The 19,428-nt window shown below is 39.0% G+C and overlaps 1 protein-coding gene across 5 annotated transcripts in view; it reads right to left on the bottom strand.

Annotated features, from left to right (window-relative positions):
- ARID2 (AT-rich interaction domain 2) overlaps positions 1-19,428 on the bottom strand; it is a 99,186-nt gene that overhangs the window by 26,924 nt on the left and 52,834 nt on the right. For all 5 annotated transcript variants that reach the window (XM_035128571.3, XM_060279624.2, XM_088676834.1 and 2 more), the window contains 11 exons: positions 13,739-13,872; positions 13,400-13,618; positions 10,291-10,358; positions 6,296-6,362; positions 5,962-6,212; positions 4,820-4,916; positions 4,526-4,735; positions 3,036-3,188; positions 2,523-2,595; positions 1,379-1,513; positions 271-467 (listed from right to left, as the gene is read on the bottom strand). In XM_035128571.3, the coding sequence (XP_034984462.3) occupies positions 271-467; positions 1,379-1,513; positions 2,523-2,595; positions 3,036-3,188; positions 4,526-4,735; positions 4,820-4,916; positions 5,962-6,212; positions 6,296-6,362; positions 10,291-10,358; positions 13,400-13,618; positions 13,739-13,872 (1,604 nt within the window). The remainder of the gene's footprint in view (positions 1-270; positions 468-1,378; positions 1,514-2,522; positions 2,596-3,035; positions 3,189-4,525; positions 4,736-4,819; positions 4,917-5,961; positions 6,213-6,295; positions 6,363-10,290; positions 10,359-13,399; positions 13,619-13,738; positions 13,873-19,428) is intronic.

Below are 19,428 nucleotides of genomic sequence, written 5' to 3'. Positions count from 1 at the left end.
CGGGTGTCACTCCTGTTGACCCGGATGGGGCGGTGGAGAAGTTGGGGCTGTGTGGATGCACTGGTGGACATAGCATACTGGCACTATGCTTCTGCTGCTGCCCCTGCAGGACTCCAACCTTGCCACTTAGGGCAGCAGCATCCCCAAAACATGCACTACTCTTGGTCAACATACGACATTACTCTATACTGCAGTACTTGCACCAGCCCAACATTTTATGCTCTGAATCAATTCAAAACTCAACATAAAATATCCACGTTGTATACATACCTGCTGGTGAAGGAGAAGGAGCTACATCAGGAACAGAATCAACCCGAAGGACAGGGGTTGTCGAAGGTTGTTGCTGGTAGTACATCTGAATAGGGAGGGGTATAGCCCTCCTTTTCACTCCTAACACATGAAAATGTGCCTGCCCATTGTTATATGTATCCTCTATTCTCTTCACTGAGTGATTGGGAAAGACAGTTCTGTCAAACACAAGCAAACAAACAAATACATTATTGGTAGCAGTGATATACTAATTGATTTGCTAGCTTTTTTCAATGATCTTCTGAGCATAAAATCTAGCTTTGTATGCAAGTATATTTTCTATGTATTGTGGTAAACTATGTCAGAAAAACCATTCCTCAAGGCAATTGATGGACATTTCAGTTTCCTGCCAAATGTGAGGGTTGTGAAGTAGTGATTATATCAGCGCTTCCCAACCAAGCCTGCTGTAAGCAATGATCAGTTCATGTTTCAGCACCAAGGAAGTGTGGGCATTGGCAATGGAAATGGTATGGAGAAGAGAACACAGTAGTGGAGCACTTGGGAAGAAGAATGGATCAGAGGGAGACAGAAAACAAGTGCTGGAAGAAAAACAGTACTGAATTTTGTCCAGTTATTTTTAAATCAGGGAACAGCACAGAAATCAGGGAACAGCACAGAAATTGTGCCTTCTAAGCCTGAGAAAATTTCAAAAAGGCAATGGAGTACATATGGGCCATGGCAATGATTGCTATTTAAGGGTGGGGTGGAAATCTAAGGCGAGAAAGAAAAAGCACTATAAAATGTTCTAGTTTTCCTCAGCACAGTATGCTGCTTGCATCCCACAGCTACTTTTTTAAATAGATCAGCAGGTTCAAAGGAAGGTCTCCCAGACTCTTGGCTCAAAGTTTTAGGTTTGGGTTTTCAAAAGATTGCTAAGATAAAACGAAAAACCCACACTGAATGATTGAAAATAGCAAAAACAATGGTTATACAAACAACTACCACCTTTAACAATACAAGATGGTCATATCCACAACACACTTTCCCCTTAAATTTGCAAATCAATACAAACTGCAGAACACCACACATCCCCAGGCTGTGATTTATTCTGTGAATAAGTTAAACTTACCGAAGACATTTATAAAATCCAGTTGATGTTAGGATTCCACCGCGAGCTAGTTTGCTGCACGTGGAGAGGTATTCAGAGTACATTTCAGCTCGGGAGACTGAACAATCTGGATTGATCTCAAAATGGGCATTCAACCTAAGGAAACAATTTGGGGGAGAGAAACGAACTATATAAGCACATATGCAAAAACTAACCGGCTTACTGTTCTGCAACTATGCTTTTCAAACTTTTTAAGAAGCACTTCCTACATCTACATTTCTGACATAGAGCCTCTGAGCACTGCATAAGGTTCTGGATGCAACTCCAGTTCCATAGGGCACTGGCTGGCCTTTTGATCTCTTCCACTGTCCTGCAAAATAAAGTCTCTTCACGGCTTTGATATTACTTTGGAATGTTTTCCAGCAACACAGGCAGCCAGGTAAGCACCTGTACAGATGGCAATATGTCTGGCCCCTCTTGAAAAAGACTATACAGTTGCTTATTCCTACAGTATGATAATGAATTTTATATTCCAATGAATATAGTATAGGATGGTGCTATGGTGACCTAATGTAAAGGCTAATATATCCATGTTACTTCAACAAAAAAAATCACATTAAGCTGTGATTCCTTGATATAAACATTTCTGAACTACACACACACACACACACACACACACACACACACACACACACACACACACACGCTGGAAGAGAGAGAGAGAAACAAACAAACAAACAAACAAACATAGTGCTTATGTATGAAAATGTGCAAATCTATGAAAACATTCAAGCACGGGATGTAACAAGAAAGAAAGAAAGAAAGAAAAAGAAAGAGCAGAACATACAACAGCCATCTTAATACAAGGGTAAAAATCAAGCCCCTTGCTGTGAAGATATAATTAAATGCTTTATGCTCTTATCTGAAAACCAAGACACTTAAAATAGAAAGGAAAATTGTATCATTCAGCCTTTCTTGAAAAGGCTGTGCACTACTACACAGCAAATGTTCAAATTAGCTGATTAGTATTTCTTCAAAACAACATCAGAATATTTTTATTTCTAAAATATACATCAACCTTTAAAATGAAAATATTTTAAATTTAAACATTTTCCTATGGTTGGCTTTCTCTCCCATCATTAAAATCCTTGAATTATGTACTCACCACTGGCATGCAAATTTTTCACTGTCAATTTCTACTATTCCTGGTGGTGGAGCAACATGTGGTGCTCTTGATGCTATGGAATAGAAATAATAGTCAGGGTCAAGGATTTAAACCACTACCTCTCAACCCTTTTCATTTGTTTAGTTTCCACCCCTTACTATTTCTCAAACGTACATTTTGGACATATTTTCCTGAGAGCAACTCTGCCTGAAGGTAGCGGAGCTTGCATTTATTTGGTGTCCAGTGCTGAATGCAAGCCAGGGTCCCAAAGGAACACTCTAAGGCTGCCAATTGTTCCTTTGCAGCCGTGGCTTTATGTAGCCCATACCTGACGTCTGATGAATTAACAGGTGGGTGTAGCTAGCTCAAAGTGGCCTGGTGTGCCCAACTGGGAGGCCTGGGTAGCCTAATTAGGTCCACAAGCTAGGACCCCTACCAATACAGTAAAAGATGAACAAAATACACCATACCATATAATTTATATAAAATTTGTTTAGCAACAGCAATACTAACCTGGGGTAGCATGTGATGGAATCTGCTCCACTTGCTGTTGCCTGATACCGGAGAGTAGTTGGCTCGTACTCTGATGTTCGACAAGTTTTACTGCACTGAGTGCATCTGGTCCAAACATCTGGATGTCCATTGAGACCAGACATACTAATGTATCTGAATCATTAATATTAATCATATTAATATTAACACAATAGAGACTGAAGGTCAATTCATTTATGAAGCTTTCTCTATTCAACTGATGAAAATGAAAATAGCTTTATAAGTTTGGTATATGTATTTTTCTTGGCCTGGTATTTATTATTGCATGCATCTAATAATTTTATATACTACTTGATAGTAAAAAAAAAATCTCAAAAGAGGTATTATACTGAAATCATAATTGAAGAATCCAGATACCTGCTTTTGTCATTTAGAATAATCTTTTTTTGGGGGGGGGAGGGCAGATTCAGTTATTTGAAGATGTTCTAGGAGGACCATGTTTCTTATGAATGTGCCAATTTGATAATAAAGTGTAGCATCAGACATAGAATTCAGAACTTAGAAAACTTTTTCAGCAAGGGGCTGGTCCACTGTCCCTCAGACCTTGCGGGAGCAGGACTATATTTTTTTGGGGGGGGAAATGAACGAATTCCTATGCCCCACAAATAATCCAGAGATGAATTTTAAATAAAAGCACACATTCTACTCATGTAAAAACACCAGGCAGGCCCCACAAATAACCCAGAGATGCATTTTAAATAAAAGGACATGTTCTACTCATGTAAAAACATGCTGATTCCTGGACTGTCCGCGGGCCGGATTGAGAAAGCGATTGGGCCGGATCCAGCCCCCGGGGCCTTAGTTTGCCTACCATTATTCTAACAGACAAATATGGAAAGTATCAAAAGAGCCTCCAGATCACAAGATCTGGTGTCCTCCAAGGCTACTTATCCTTCGTTGGTGGTTTTAGTCATGCTATCCTGCATATTAATCTGCTACCTTCCATAGTTTACTATTAACTTTTCTTGACTTTGTATCACTCCTTGCATCCACCCTCTTTTTGTAAATACTCAACTACTGAGGTAAGAACAAAGCATGCAAACTAAGCAAGTTCACGCAACTTACTTATTGGCATAATTTATTTTGTGCAGTTTTGTGCAACATTCCTTGTTGGAAAATATGCATTTCTTTGGTGCAAATGACAAAAAACTGCACTGCAACAGTCTTACTTTTATGTAGCACTTTTAATTTTCCAAAGTCCTTTACAATTCTTGTTTGTAATGGTTTTTTTTGGGGGGGGGGAAATGTATGACTCCAACTTTACAAATGGGGAATGGTGTCTGCAAATAGGAACTGGCTAAGATCACAGCACAATGGGAACGTGAACAATCCTTTACAATCCAAATCAAACTCTCTACCCACTGAAATGTATTATCTGTTGTTTACTTAAGAAACATGTCTGGGAGCCTATAGCTAATGATATTGATAATTTCAAACAATTGCTCACTTACCTATGCTTTTGTCAACTTTTGCTATCTTAGTACAAGCCACTTCACCCATTTCAGTGAGCATATAGAGCACTTCCAAAGCTGATATGACAAGTAACACATCAGGCAAAGTGAGATGACAGATGATTTCTTTGTAGGATTCTTGATCTACATATTCACAAATTAAGACACCATTGTCCTCAGCTTTACAAAGATTAGCCAAGATTTCCATGCCTGAAACAAAAACAAATATTTTAGAACCAAACATCTTTATCCTCAATTATACAGACTAGAAGTAATAACCACAGAACAGCTTACCCCTCATTTTTAAGAATCTATCTCTTGCCATTAAGCATTTTGTAACAGTATGAAACATTAGATGAGTTGTTTTGAAATCAACAGGGTCCAATAGAAGCTGAAAAAGAAAGAAAGCACTTTTACCTGAGTGGTGTACTTATAATGGAGAATAATATTCACAATCACTGAAATGATTAGAAAGATGTCAACTTCAATACTGAAAACATTTTCAAATGGATGCTATATCATTTCCACTACTGTGCATAAGTAAATTCTGCTCTTCATTAACTTTCACAGTTTTTATTACCACTAAATTCAATCTCATGTATGAAATTTTGAAAGCAAAAGGAAATAACAGTCCACATCCATTCATTTCTACTAAAAATTCTCTCTGAGTTCAATGAAAATTATTGCCAAGTAAATGTGCAGAGGATTACAGTTCTATCTGTTCTTAACTGGCACTATGCCCTAGTGAAAACAAAAGGATTTATTTTTGAGTAAGCATGTATAGGATTGTTCTGTAAGACTTTGTTTGCACTACTTTATGGCTTGCTTAGATAATATTGGAAGGCCAGCCAATAGCTTTAAACATACCAGGAAAAATAAGCATTAAATGTACAGGACACTTCCAGAATTTGAAGAAATTAGTGCCCTTTTGAATGCACCATGAAGCAAGTATAAAACAGCCACTTTTATTGTATTCGGATTGGACTGGGCGCAAGCTAAGAGAACAGTAGTTAATCTTCGGTGTGAAATGTAAAAGTATTGTTGACAATTTGTGGCTTTTGATTTTAGTGATGGCTTACATTTTGGGTGAGGGTGGGAAATCTAATTGTTTAATCTCATCCCAGACGAAGAACAGGGATACTACTTTAAAACAAAAACAAAAACAACCAACCCATATCTTTACATCTAAATAAGGCATTCCATGATTACAAGTACATGCTATGAAGAACACAGGGATACAATTTCAGTGGACTAAAAATATATGCAGAAACTTGCTGTTCTCAAAAATATTTGAAGAGATAATAAGAAACAACAGGAAAGAATCTGGAAGATCTCCAGTCCCTTTTTATATGAGAATCCTTAACATTTAAACTCAATCCAGCCTTGGGATTCAACCATTTAACTCACAAAGAGCATATTTTGAATTTTTTTCTTACCTCTGCGGCAATGTTTCCTAATGTGTCAAGCCCCAACTGTCTTAGAGAAATAAAATGACTGTGAGCAGAGAGTAATAAGAAACGAAGACAGGTACGATTAGCTGCCAACAGCTTAACATTTCCCTCCTCAAAGGAAAGATTTCGTAAAATCACTGCAATCTGGAGAACCCGCTGTCCTTCAATATCATTAATGCCCAACTTGCGTGGTGGATGGAATAAAGACTCCCATATCCAGTCTTCTGGTGTAGCATCTATAAAAGATAACACATTCACTTGAGCAGTTTCTGCTCTAGATACCCCAGATATAACCCAATGCTCATTCGATGTAACTCACCTTGAGATTTGTTTCTGTCTGAAATGAGGTCACGTACTTCATTATCTTCAACAATATCCCTCCAAAACTGAACAAAAAAACCACAAACAATGATATATTTTTTAATTGCAAAGTTTCCTTTAACAACGTAGCAGTCTGAATAACCCATTGTGATGTGGGGGAAATGATGAAACTGATTGCAGTATCAGTATGTATATCTGATTACAATATGTGTATCTGAAGAAGTATGCATGCACACGAGAGCTCATACCAAGAACAAACTTAGTTGGTCTCTAAGGTGCTACTGGACAATTTCTTTTTATAATATTTCTACAATATCTTAGTTATGAAGCAAAAATTCTGACCCAAAAGTACTACTTTGCCTTTAGCATTTAGCTGCATAGCTACAGATATGCAGTGACAGAATTACGCACTTCAAAAACTTATCCATGTTGTGCCTTTCTTTAACGAACAAATACCTTCCATTTTTTTAGATTGGGTGTTTGCATCTTTTTATTTAATGTGTGCCATTTCTTTTATTTCAATCTGGGATAAGCTGCAAGCCTATAGATAGTCTTGGACTATGACTCCATATTACTTCCATATTACTCCCTTGATTATTGGCTATGCTTGCTGGGGCTGGTGGAAGTTGAAGTCCCAATAACAACTGGAAGGACATTTGCTCCCCATTCTTGATGGCCAATGCTACAGTATCATTTTAAATCAAAACAACCACTGACGCAAAATAGTTTCATATTTAAAAGTAAGATACATCAGCATGAATACCAAAACTCTAAGCCATCTGCCTCCTTTTGTTATATGCTTATTTTTAATCCTATCAGTCTCTTGTTCTTCTATCTTTAAATGAAACTCGTATGTAATGTCACTGTAAGTATCATGGAAAGAAAGTGGTGCTAATTCACACTTGGTTGGGAGAGGAAGCATAAAAAGAACAGCTTAAACACTATTCCACTATCGGGGGGAGGGGAATAAAAAATAAAATAAAATGTAATACTATATAACAATTTATGCAAACATAATCTCTTTATCAATTATTGAATGTACAGTAATAGAAATGACACGTCTAAAATCCACTTAATGCACGCCTTCGTTAAAACATGGAACAATGGAGCATTTAAGTAAGGTGCACTATACTACTAAACATTAAAAAAGGAAAAAATAGAATTTCCAAAATATAGCTAATTTTAGAAGCAGTGTTACTAAACGGCATTCCTGAGTAATTCTTTTAAAAACTGTGCTATCATACTAGATACACTGTAACAATTATAAATAGATTTTGGAAAACATCCAAGCTTCCTACTGAAAAAAATCCTCACAACATAACTGAAGCTCCTGTTACTGCCATCACTAAACAATGAGACATTCCTGGACTATCTTTCCTCAGACACAAATATTCAACGGATGTAACAGGTCAAACACATATAATTTGGTACATTTCTATATGCACCCCTTGCAATAACTATTTGTGGCCTTTTTGATGTAATGACCAAATGGCATGGGACACAATTCTTCCCCCTAGAACAGTGGTTCCCAACAGGTGGTCCGCGGACCCCCAGGGGTCCGCGAGCTATGCCAGAGGGGTCCGCAAGATGCTATTAGAACAAAAAATATATTAAATATATTTCGTATGATAACAGATTTTTTGTTTTGGCCGCTTCTTGCATGAGCAGAGTCTAGCGCAAAACTAGAATTAGATAGAGGCAGTAGTTCTGCTGTATGCCGTTAGGTGGCGCTTTACAAAGACTACTGTTTTGCAAAGAGGCAGTGCACGCATTCTACTAACGCTCACCTCCCCAAGATGCTTTGCGCGCGTCGGCTTCATTTGTGCGCTACTGCGCAGGTACCCTGTCTTCTCCATTCCCCTCCCTCCTCCCTGGCGCGCGCTGCCTCTTTGCAAAACAGTAGTGTTTGTAAACAAAGCGATGTTTTTCGCGGAAGCTACAGTTCGCGTAGGAATTAATGCGGGTCCTTGTCACAATAGCGGCTCGATGAGGGGTCCTCGAGAAAATTTTGTTGGGAACCCCTGCCCTAGAAGCATATCACCATATGTAGAAGGATCCTCCAAAAGATGCAAACAGAGTGTTCCCCCACCCAGCAATATGCTGAACAGATTAAGTTTGGCACTTTTGTTTTTGCTATTTATTTTGCTTTTTTGTTTTTGAGGCTTTTTCGGTGAATTTGTTTTTGTGACTGTGTGAAACCTAGTTCAGCTACTGATTGATTGATTGATTGTGTGACTGCGGAAATGGATAAAAGTCCCCCCCCCATCCAAACAATGACTATCATCAGTGCAGGTAAGGGGAATTTTTTTTTTTATCATCTACAATACTGTCTTGTTTATTTTATAGTACAGTACATTGATTTAATTTAATGAATCACTGGTCTCATTAGATAGTAAAATTCATGTTAAATTGATGTTTTTGGGGTTGTTTTTAAAAGACTGGAACCGATTAATCCGTTTTGCATTACTTTCCATGGGAAAATGCGCCTTGGTTTTGGAACGCTTTGGCTTTGGAACAGACTTCCGGAACAGATTACGTTTGAGAACCAAGGTACCAATGTACAGCTACCAAATTCAGGCCCATTCCACCTCCTCCAAGCTTGTATTGTTTTTACCTGAGTGGAGAATGTGGGCTGGGAGGAATTAAGGGATTGCATGCATCCTTTGCCATTAACAACAGTTTGCAGTGAAGGGACATGGCCTCAATTTTAAGTGGTGCTGTGCTGTGCTAAAATTGCTAGACATAATTGAATAAAACTTTGGACACTCTTCTCAAACAGAAGTTTTTATTAGAAAACTAATATTTCAATGAGATAAAGATAAAACCCTCAGTGAGAAACCATTTTTAATTACTGAATGCTACCAATTTTGCTATGAAGGCAAACTGACATTCTCCACATTTCTCCTATTATTATTAATCTTATTTTCTCACTTTATACTTTTTTCTCTGTGAAATAGATTTATATTTAAAATAGTAATAGTAATTGCCTGAAAAAATGTGATACACGGAAAGTTTTTCACTAGTGCCTAAGAAATGTTAAATCTGGGCAGAAAGGTCACATTTACTTCATAGATACAGAGGTCCTTTTTAGTTTCACACACTTCTGTCAATAAAATCAAATTACATATTTTAAAATGTATTTTGATTTTATGATCTCAAGTGCTTCAAATTTGGTTTCAAAACTGTCAAATTCTGCATTATTTTCATCAACACATCAACATATATAATACAATCTACCCATGCTGTCATTATTTGCTTGTTGCAAAAACTGATGAAGTAATTAATAATTCTTACATATTAACACAAAAGATGCTTCTTTACCTTAAGTTTTCTTCTTAGTGGATTAATATAGCTGATCATGCCCTCTAGTGGGCAAACAAATGTTTTGGGGCTCTTAAATAAAGCATCTCTAATACATGTGTGCATGAAATGTTATACAGTATTTTGGGGCCTAGTATATAGTGCTCATGGCACAGTAACCACCTGAATTGTTCATCACACACATAGATCAAAATATGGCATACAAGGCTGAGTGCTGGTGCGCAACATGCAAGAATGCAATCTCTTCTCAAGGAACAGTACACACAGCCTATCGTGAACACTATCCACGCTCAACAAAATAAATGACATGGGTGTGCAAACTTGGTTGTGTGAAACTCAGCTGAACTCTGGAGCTGACTAAGGAGACCTTCACACATTCTAAATGCTGTTTCTCAATACTAATCTACAATAACACAGTTACTGTATTATTACCTCCAGCAGCACCTACTGGGGAGAAGGAAGCTTTCAATCTATCCCTGCACCTACCTACTTATTTCAAATATCTGAGAGCTCTTTATCTGATCAACTCTAAATAAAATTCCCTTCTTCTCTTTAGTCTAGCTTTGTCACTACTATGTAAGCGGAATGTTTAAGCGGCACTGTTGAACTGTAAGGCTCTATCACACATTTTTTTTTGACATGCTGTTTTAAAACTATATTTTTTAAAATTACCTTAACAAAATCTCTATCCGTTTTCTCCTTCCATTCTTCACCAAACACAGTAGAAAATGAACCTAAAGCTATGAGTTAAAAAGCATTAAAGTTACAATTAAAAATTGTCCATAAACAGCTGTGACAATAACTATAGATAATTTGAAAACAGTGTAATTTTGCAGTATTGTGGCCAGCCAATCTTATTCAGTTGCAATATACTTTTCTTTTACCAATATCACAGTTTATTAGAAGTAGCATAAATATTTTTTTAATTGTTTTGAGTTGTGTCTTCTGCTTGGAGTAGGGTACAGTATTTACAACATGGAGAAGAGTGCTTTCTTTTGAAGGGCGATCACCCATTATACCAACTATTCTAAAGCTGCATGAATTGGACTACTGTTAAGTAGAATGGGGGGGATTCTTTTATCAATCCTGAATAATAAAGGAACTACCTGCTATAATTATGCCACAGGCTAAACAAGCTAGGAAGAAGAAGAAATGAGTGAAAAATCTATGCTGAAGAAGTAAACTCTGCATTATGAAAATTCAAATGTTGTGCTTAAAACATTATGCAAATAACATTCAAAGAAACTTGCTTAGTTGCATAAAGCTGTTCATTTTGCTTGCTTTGATCTGAATCTCATATTTTAGTTCTTGCACGAAGTAGAATTTTCTTGAAAGGAAGTAGCATGACAAGAAGGGCATAACTTCAAGCCACATATTTCTTAGGTGCACACAATTCCCTGCATGTTGGTGTTCTCTGTCTAGAGTTTCCAGCCTGCCTAACAATTATTAAACAGGGATTAGAAACCTACAGTACTTTAAAAAAAAACAAGTGGAAATGCAGACACCCAGAAATCTGTCCACATACAGATCCTACAGTGTATGTAAAGAAATGCTATTTTAGGCATCCTGGTTCCTTTCTAAGTTTAAAAAGAGAATTGGCTAAACCGGGGGTTTTCAACCTGGTGCCTACTGCCCACTAGTGGGTGTTTCAGGATTCTAGATGGGTGGTAGGGAGTTCTACGGCACAAGCTGAATCCTCCTTCCATCGAGCACGGTTGGGAAGTAAAGAATTTTACCATAAAGAAAGATGCATTAGTGGGCGGTGGGTATAAAAAGGTTGACTACCCCTGTGCTAAACCTAAAAGGTCCATTGAACTATTTGAGATAATCACAGGAATTGATGTAGTTAGTTCCAAGGCTCATCCTATTCTCTGAACAAAGGAATGTTCTATGTGCACAAGAATTTGACATGTGTGAATGGAGTAGTCTCCTTTATTACAGAGAATGGGAAATATCTGCATACCTGAGCCTTTAGACTGTACTCTTCAAGTCTAAATACTTGATTTTTAGGATCTGGACAACTGACTTGTATGCTAATGCTGATCAAAGTTTGATAACAAGGAGCTGCATAGAATTCAAATTCTAAAATCTACTCTCTGGAATATGCCCGCAATATGGTATTTTTTTAGGCAGATGTGACCCCTGCAAAATGCATCTCCTATGCTCTCTTTTTGGAGTGATAATAGTGCTATACAGCTATGTTGAAATACACATTTCTCTAGGTACCATAGTAAAATTTCACATAGGAAGTTTAGTTCTGTCTTCAGCTGGAAGCTGGTCAGCTGCAGACTCTCTGATTTAATCCAAATTGGCCTTTATGGCTGGAGTTCAACAACAAATTCTGTCAGTTTCAATAAATATAATGGCTGTATTCAGATGTCACACTCAACCATAGTTTAGTAAGACTCCACTCCTTTTTCCTCATCTGCAACAATGCAGTCCCTTCTCAGTCTCTTCTCCTTTGGGTGCAGCAGTTAATGCTGACCATGGTTTGTTTAAACTAAACAACCCAGCTTCATAATTCATGATGCATTATCCACAATCAAAATTTGTGTAGTTTGGAGACAACAAGCAGCAGCAAATCTAACTTGGAAGTGGAAGTTTCTTAATTCCTCTTTGTAGCCAAATCAGAAGCAGGGAGAAGGGCAACAGCCCAGGGGCTTGCTGCGGCTCATGCATCCTACATTAACCTATGGTTTAGTATTATATCCAAATGTGGCCAGTGGCTGTATACATGTCCTTTTACCAGTGGTTCAAAAGCACATCTCTTCAGCAATTATTCTCACCTAAATCTCTGGCTGCAAGAAACAAATAACCCTCCTCTCCCCAAAACCCAATTAGTTTGTTTATGCCAGTCTTCATAAACACATATTGGGCCATGATCCTTGTTCTACTCTAGACTAACAAAGCAAGACATGATTAACCCTTTCAAGGAAACACAAGATATGCTTGAAATACTGAAACTTGTATGAAATTCAAACTATTGTGAAATATTAAAGAAAAGAAAGTTACAAAAACTTGCACAAGTGTGTGCTATAGAAGCAATGAAACTGGAGGGATCTCAGCAGAACACTGCAGGGTACAGAACTACTGGACAAAAAGTGGGTCAGCTTACTGGAGGTAATAGAATCAGCGTCATTTTAACTTTAATGTATCATCTCACCGGTGACTTGCGAGAATTTTAGGGTCAAGTACCAATCAAAAATATCCCCTCAGTTCAGGGGTTGGTTCATAGATGAAATTATTGCAATATTGTTTCTACATATTAAGCTGCTATTAATAGCCCTGTCTTGTGCACCTTTTCTCAGAAATGTAACTATTTGTTTAAGACTGAGGAAAGAAAGACAATTCTATGTTAAGAACCATTAGGAAAGGGACTGAAAAGGAAATATCCTCTAGAACAATAGCGTTATAGACAACCAAGGATGTGCACAGATCTATCAACAGACTTAAGTCATGGTAGCTAAATGGAATGTACAGATGCATGGCTGGGATTCCTCTGAATGCCAGTGGCTGGGAAGATATACAGTGGTGTTAAAGACTGCTCGCCTTCGTGGACTTTTGTAGGCATCAGAAAAACATCTGGTTGGCCAGTGCTGAAAGGAGGGTGCTGAATCATCAGTCTGATTCAACAGGACTCTTCTTTTGTAGGATTATGAAAAAAGTAGGATAGTAGATGGGAAAAGACAGAGCATGCAGAAGGAAAAGAGGAACAAGGAAACAACTCTGCTGCATAGTAGTACACTTGCTCATCAAAGGATTATTCAAAGTAGAAACTTACTGTCATCAAATACCCCAGCGTTAGCAAGCAGCAAAGTGATGATTTTGGGGTCCTTGTCGAGCTGCATAACATGTTTGCTTTCATTTGATAGAAGAGTGCACACATTAATAGCAAAGTCCACTTCATTTGGGAGTCCAGATAACAGAGAAAGCACCAATTTACTATAGTCATTTGGCGAATTAAAGTCCATAGATAGCCCATAACTTTGTCGAAGAAAATCTATTTATAAAGGCAAAAATACATCATTAGCAATAATGCACCTGTAGGCTTTTTGTGCCATTTGTCCAACAGAAATCAAGGACAAATGGCACTACTATCGACTAATTTGTCAAAATTTACCTGACACGCTGTGCTGCTGATAATTATAGGAAGATGGAATTGCACCTATAGGAAGTTGAGGCTTTGGGTTGCCTGGTTGTACCTCATCATCATCCTCTCCAAAGTGATGCACTTTCTCGTACTTTTCTAGATAACTGAAATGAAGAGCAAGGAATTTTCACTATGTAGAACTTCATACTGTACAATCATACAATGCTTAAAAAAACTGTAAATTGCTTTAATTTAGCAGCTCAGTGAAACTTAATAAATTGAAGACTTCTTAAATAAATAGAACAAGCCCTAGATCTAGACTAGTAAGTTTTGATTTGAAGGGCACAATCATATTCCAAAACATCCATAAATGTATTTTGTACAGGTTATTCTATAGCATTATATTTTAACTGTATTGCAGACCTTCCAATTGACAATTAAACTTTAAAAAATAAACCAACCTGCCCCCACAAACACTAAATGTACATTACAGCAGTTCTACTAGATACACCTACAACTGAAAATCTGAGTATATTTTTTTGCAGCTTGTTGATACCCACAAGCCTAATACAGGTGCTGCCATTCAGAGTCAACGGAATTAGTCACAGACTTGAACAAAATCTTCAGTGTTGATCACTACCCCCTTTGCTTTAATGTTTGATATTACTTCACACCAACATCTATAAGGGTTACCAAGATCAGTGCCCTACTTAATGCAAGACATTTCAAAACATTGCCAAGCAAACTGAGTCAGCACAAAAGCAAGGATAATAATAATAATAATAATAATAATAATAATAATAATAATAATTTATTATTTATACCCCGCCCATCTGGCTGGGTTTCCCCAGCCACTCTGGGCAGCTTACAATAGAAAAATGAAATAAAACAATTAAATATTAAAAGCCTCTGGTAGCTGTTTTTCTCTTTGACATCTGATGGGAGGGCGTTCCACAGGGCAGGCGCCACCACCGAGAAGGCCCTCTGCCTGGTTCCCTGCAACTTGGCTTCTCGCAACGAGGGAACCATCAGAAGGCTCTCGGTACTGGACCTCAGTGTCCGGACAGAACAATGGGGGTGGAGACACTCCTTCAGGTATACTGGACCGAGGCCATTTAGGGCTTTAAAGGTCAGCACCAACACTTTGAACTGTGCTCGGAAACGTACTGGGAGCCAATGTAGATCTTTCAAGACCGGTGTTATGTGGTCTCGGCGGCCGCTCCCAGTCACCAGTCTAGCTGCCTCAGATGACCATCAAAATCATTGTTTGAAGCATGAGCAGTAAGTCAAAGCTTCATTCTTCACTGCAGGGAATGTGAAGGCAAAGCAGCACCCAGCTGGATTGAACCCCACCACTGCTGATGTCAACCTGAGGTGTCAACTGATTCACATGTGAGTGTGGTTTGTGGAAAATGGCCTTATGGGCAAAGACAGATCTGTGAGTCCGAGGTTCCCCACCTGTACTTTAGAGGATTGGGATGCGATGTCTGAATTGGATCACTATATTTACACTCCCAATTCTTCAGAGAAAGACTTTGCCCAAGAAAGGGATTTCAGAGTTTGTGGAAGACTTTTAGTCTACAGCCCTATGTAGACAGTGACACCCCACCCAACTAAACTCAGTGGGAATTACTTCCAAGTAAATATGAATATGCGGGTTAATCCAGAGTCTAGGGCTTGCTGATCAGAAGGTCAGCGGTTCGAATCCCTGCAACGGGGTGAGCTCCCGTTGCTCGGTCCCAGCTCCTGCCAACCTAGCAGTTCGAAAGCACCTCAAAGTGTAAGTAGATAAATAGGGACCACTCCGGCAGGAAGGTAAACGGCGTTTCCGTGCGCTGCTCTGGTTCGCCAGAAGCAGCTTTGTCATGCTGGCCACATGACCCGGAAGCTGTCTGCGGACAAACGCCGGCTCCCTCGGCCTATAGAGCGATATGAGCGCCGCAACCCCAGAGTTGGACATGACTGGACCTGATGGTCAGGGGCCCCTTTACCTTTACCTTTAAATATGAACAGGATCAGGCTCTTAAGATCAAAAAGGTGCACTCAGCCTCTCTCAAGGAAAAGTAGTCTCTTGGGGCCCAAGGACTTTCTAAGGCAAGCGCTGCCCTTTTAATTATACCCAGCGGGATGAAGCACAGACTCTTAACACTTGTAAAATGAGCTTCCAGGGAACTATTTCCACCAAAAAGTTACCACATTCTAGCTTTAAGAACAGCAATGTGCAGAGTACATTTTAAGAGTATTATTTTCCACTTGTACAAATATAAACTTTTACAAAAATGTTTTCAAAGTGGTGATTTCATAGTTGTGGCAAATATATTTAATGAGCAAAAAACACTTATTTTACAGATTAATTCAACTTTTCTCCCATTTGTGCTCAGAGTGGTTGATGGGGACTTCCAAAGAAGTCTCCTATCGAGGAAGACCAAACACCCTTACCATCAGAGAAAGAAGTATATTGGGCACCTTCAGAACTTTCTTTGCTACAAAGTGTGCTCTTTTAATAACTATTTCTGGTCTAGCCAGCCACTTCAGAATCCCACTCAACTCAACCTTACTCTGTTTAAGCAAAGGGAGTAATATGTTCCTGAGTCATATATACAATTACTAATGCCGTATATTCCGGCGTATTCCCCAACTTTTGAGAAGATTTTCCTGGGTTAAAAAGTAGTCTCATACGCAAGAATATACAGTATATAGAAGCATTAGCATCCCCTTATCCTGTTTCCAGACAGTGAATATATGTATTGTATTTTATTCTATTTTATAGTTCTATCGAACAATAATCAATGGAGTGAGAATACACCTGCAGCAGTATACAAAAGAAAAAGGAAAAAAAAACAGCAACTGAACCACTTAAAACAGGAATTCAAACATACTAAGCACAAAATGGAGAGCAAGGATGTTTTTTAAAAAACTATACAAAGGCCTTTCTATAGCAGAAACAACAATTCAAACTCAAAACCCTTTCTAAAAAGGAAAGTATTGGCTAATTTGCCAAAGCTTGTAAAGGAGCTGGCAGGTGCACTTCTCTGGAAAATAAAAAAGGGGGTGGGGGAAGCCACACAGAGAAGAACTAAGATCTAACTGCTCTCATTTTGCTTCCAGGAACCAAGTAAGGACCCTCTGAAGATGCCAGATACAGTGGTACCTCGGGTTACAGACACTTCAGGTTACAGACTCCGGTAACCCAGAAATAGTGCCTTGGGTTAAGAACTTTGCTTCAGGATGAGAACAGAAATCACGTAGCGGCAGCAGTGGGAGGTCCCATTAGCTAAAGTGGTGCCTCATGTTAAGAACAGTTTCAGGTTAAGAACGGGCCTCCAGAATGAATTAAATTCTTAACCCAAGGTACCACTGTAATGTGAGGAAATGTCCAGGAGAAGTTCATTCTGGCCCCAGATTTAGTCAAGACTTCTGAAACCGCTGATGGTGCTGATGGTGCTGGCTAGGCCAGCCTTCCCCCAAATGCTGCACTGGCTACGACTGATGGAAGTTGTAGTCGAAAACATGTGGAGAACATTAGGCTGTCAGTGTCAGTACTGGTTTGAGTACACAAATTACAGGGGAAATCTATGGTGCACATTTTCAAAATCAGTATCATGAGATATCTCCAGGCAATTTAGTCAAAAGTCTTACAACTACTATTTGCAACAGTTACAGTTTCACAACACACAAAAGACATGGAGCACATTACAGTTGTGCAGCATAGAGAATGTAATTTATTATTATTATTATTATTATTATTATTATTATTATTATTATTATTATTATTATATTGGCTTGGGGCACAATTTAACAGGAACATCGCCTACACAAACTTCAGTAAAAGAGCAGCTGAGCTCCAATTCAAACTTACAATCATTTTGCATTTGTGTTACAAGCATTCCTGGTGGATTAAGCCCTTGTCCTCCTAATTCTGCCCCTTCCACTTTGAATTTTGGCTTAGCCAAAGAAGACGGCAAGTTATGTGCAAGCATTTTTATCAAAAGGCAAACCACTTACTTATTTACTTAAAGTACTTTTAAGTAAATAAGTAAGTGGTTTTTCATGTCAAAGCTCTCCCAAGGTGGTCTACAGAAATTAACTACCGTGTTTCCCCCTTTTTAAGGCGTAGTCATAAAATAAGCCATAGCAGCATTTCTAAGCATTTGAGAAATATAAACCGTACCCCGAAAATAAGCCATAGTGATAGGCGCTGTGCGGAAGAGAGCACTGAGCTCCCCGAGTCAGCAGCAGCAACGCCGGCCGCAGCAGTGTTTGCTGAGTCCTTTCTTGCTTTTGGGACTTGGTTACTGTGCTGGCTTGGGATGGTGTGTGTGCAATTGCTGTTGCTGCTTCGTGTTTTTCAGCAGGATTCTCTGGGTGCTAAGCACTTTCCCCCGTTTGTTTGCGAAGCAGCACTCGGCTGCAGCCCCTGCCTCTCCCGGCGGCTGCATGAATGCGAGGCTGGTCGATCCCCAGGAGGCTGTAGTTGATCGCTATCTCCTTTTCCATTTCTTTTGTCTTTGAGCACCCGGCCCCGCCCCCTCTCCCCTTCGTGGAATGAAGAACAGAGTTTTAGCAGCATTTCCTCATTATAAAAAAAAGGTCAGGAACTTTTACTTTAACCTCAAAAATTGGATATTTCCTCTCTCTAAAAACAACTCTGACCTGAACACCAATAAAACGGGGGTAGATCACCTCCAGTTTATAAATCCGCAAGTAGATCGCAGTCTCCTGGAAGTTGGGCTATATACTTTGGCTGATTGCAAGCCTTTGCATCTTTAAAAAACAAAAACCATGCGCTTCTCAGTCTTAATTTTCCTTTAATTCATCCCCCTATACCCTCCTCCAACCATTGCCTCCTTCCATTCCTTACCCCCCTCCCTCTCTCCCCACTTCCCTCACTCCTGTGCGATCTCATTTAGTCATATACTTGCTTTTTCTGTTGTGTTGTCTATTTTATATTAAATATTATTACCCTTTATGATGTTATTTTTCCCCTTGCGATAATTATTTATTTTTTTATCTTTAACTAACTTTCCTTTCCATATTTTTCCATATATAACTCAACACTTTCCCATTCCTTCTTAACTCTTTGGATAGAGTGCCCCCCGCATTATTGTTGTTAATTTTACAATTCCTGGATTTTTTATGGAACCGAACAGCTCGGGTGCTTCAGAATGTGCCTTCTGTTGCTACAGGGCTTCACTATTTGACCCCCCCCCCCAGGTTGGGATTTTTAAAGTAGTTCTGTGGGTCCCAGGGCGCAGAATCACCCCCGATCCTTTCCTTTGTCTAAACAGACCTCTTCCCCCCTGACTTTGGAAGGCTGTGCTTCAAGGGTGATACCAGGGGTTTTTTAAGACCTGCGCATCTTAAGGATTGTTACAGTCCATAACTTCCATTGCTTTCTACAGGGTTGGGGGTTTAAAGCACTGCCACCCCCCACCCCACCCTGCAGGCGCTCGGAACTGGCAGCGCCAACAACGCGTCCAGCAGCGTGCAGAAGAGAGCACTGAGCGTCCTGAGCCAGTGGGTCCCACTTGTACCAGCACTTTTTTTTAAAAAAAAGACACCCCCTGAAAATAAGCCACTGTGTGTTTTTTTGAGGGAAAAAAGTTATAAGACGGTGTCTTAAAAAAGGGGAAACACGGTAAAACCAAAAATCAATTTTAAAAAGGGAAATAAAACAGTAATATTACACAAACTAAAAACAACTATACTTTAAATCTAAC

The sequence above is a fragment of the Zootoca vivipara genome, chromosome 9, assembly GCF_965207765.1.
Source record: "Zootoca vivipara chromosome 9, rZooViv2.hap1.1, whole genome shotgun sequence".
NCBI lineage: Eukaryota > Metazoa > Chordata > Lepidosauria > Squamata > Lacertidae > Zootoca > Zootoca vivipara.
The sequence above is the reverse complement of the archived record's forward strand: the minus strand, read 5'-3'. Positions and strand labels throughout refer to the sequence as shown.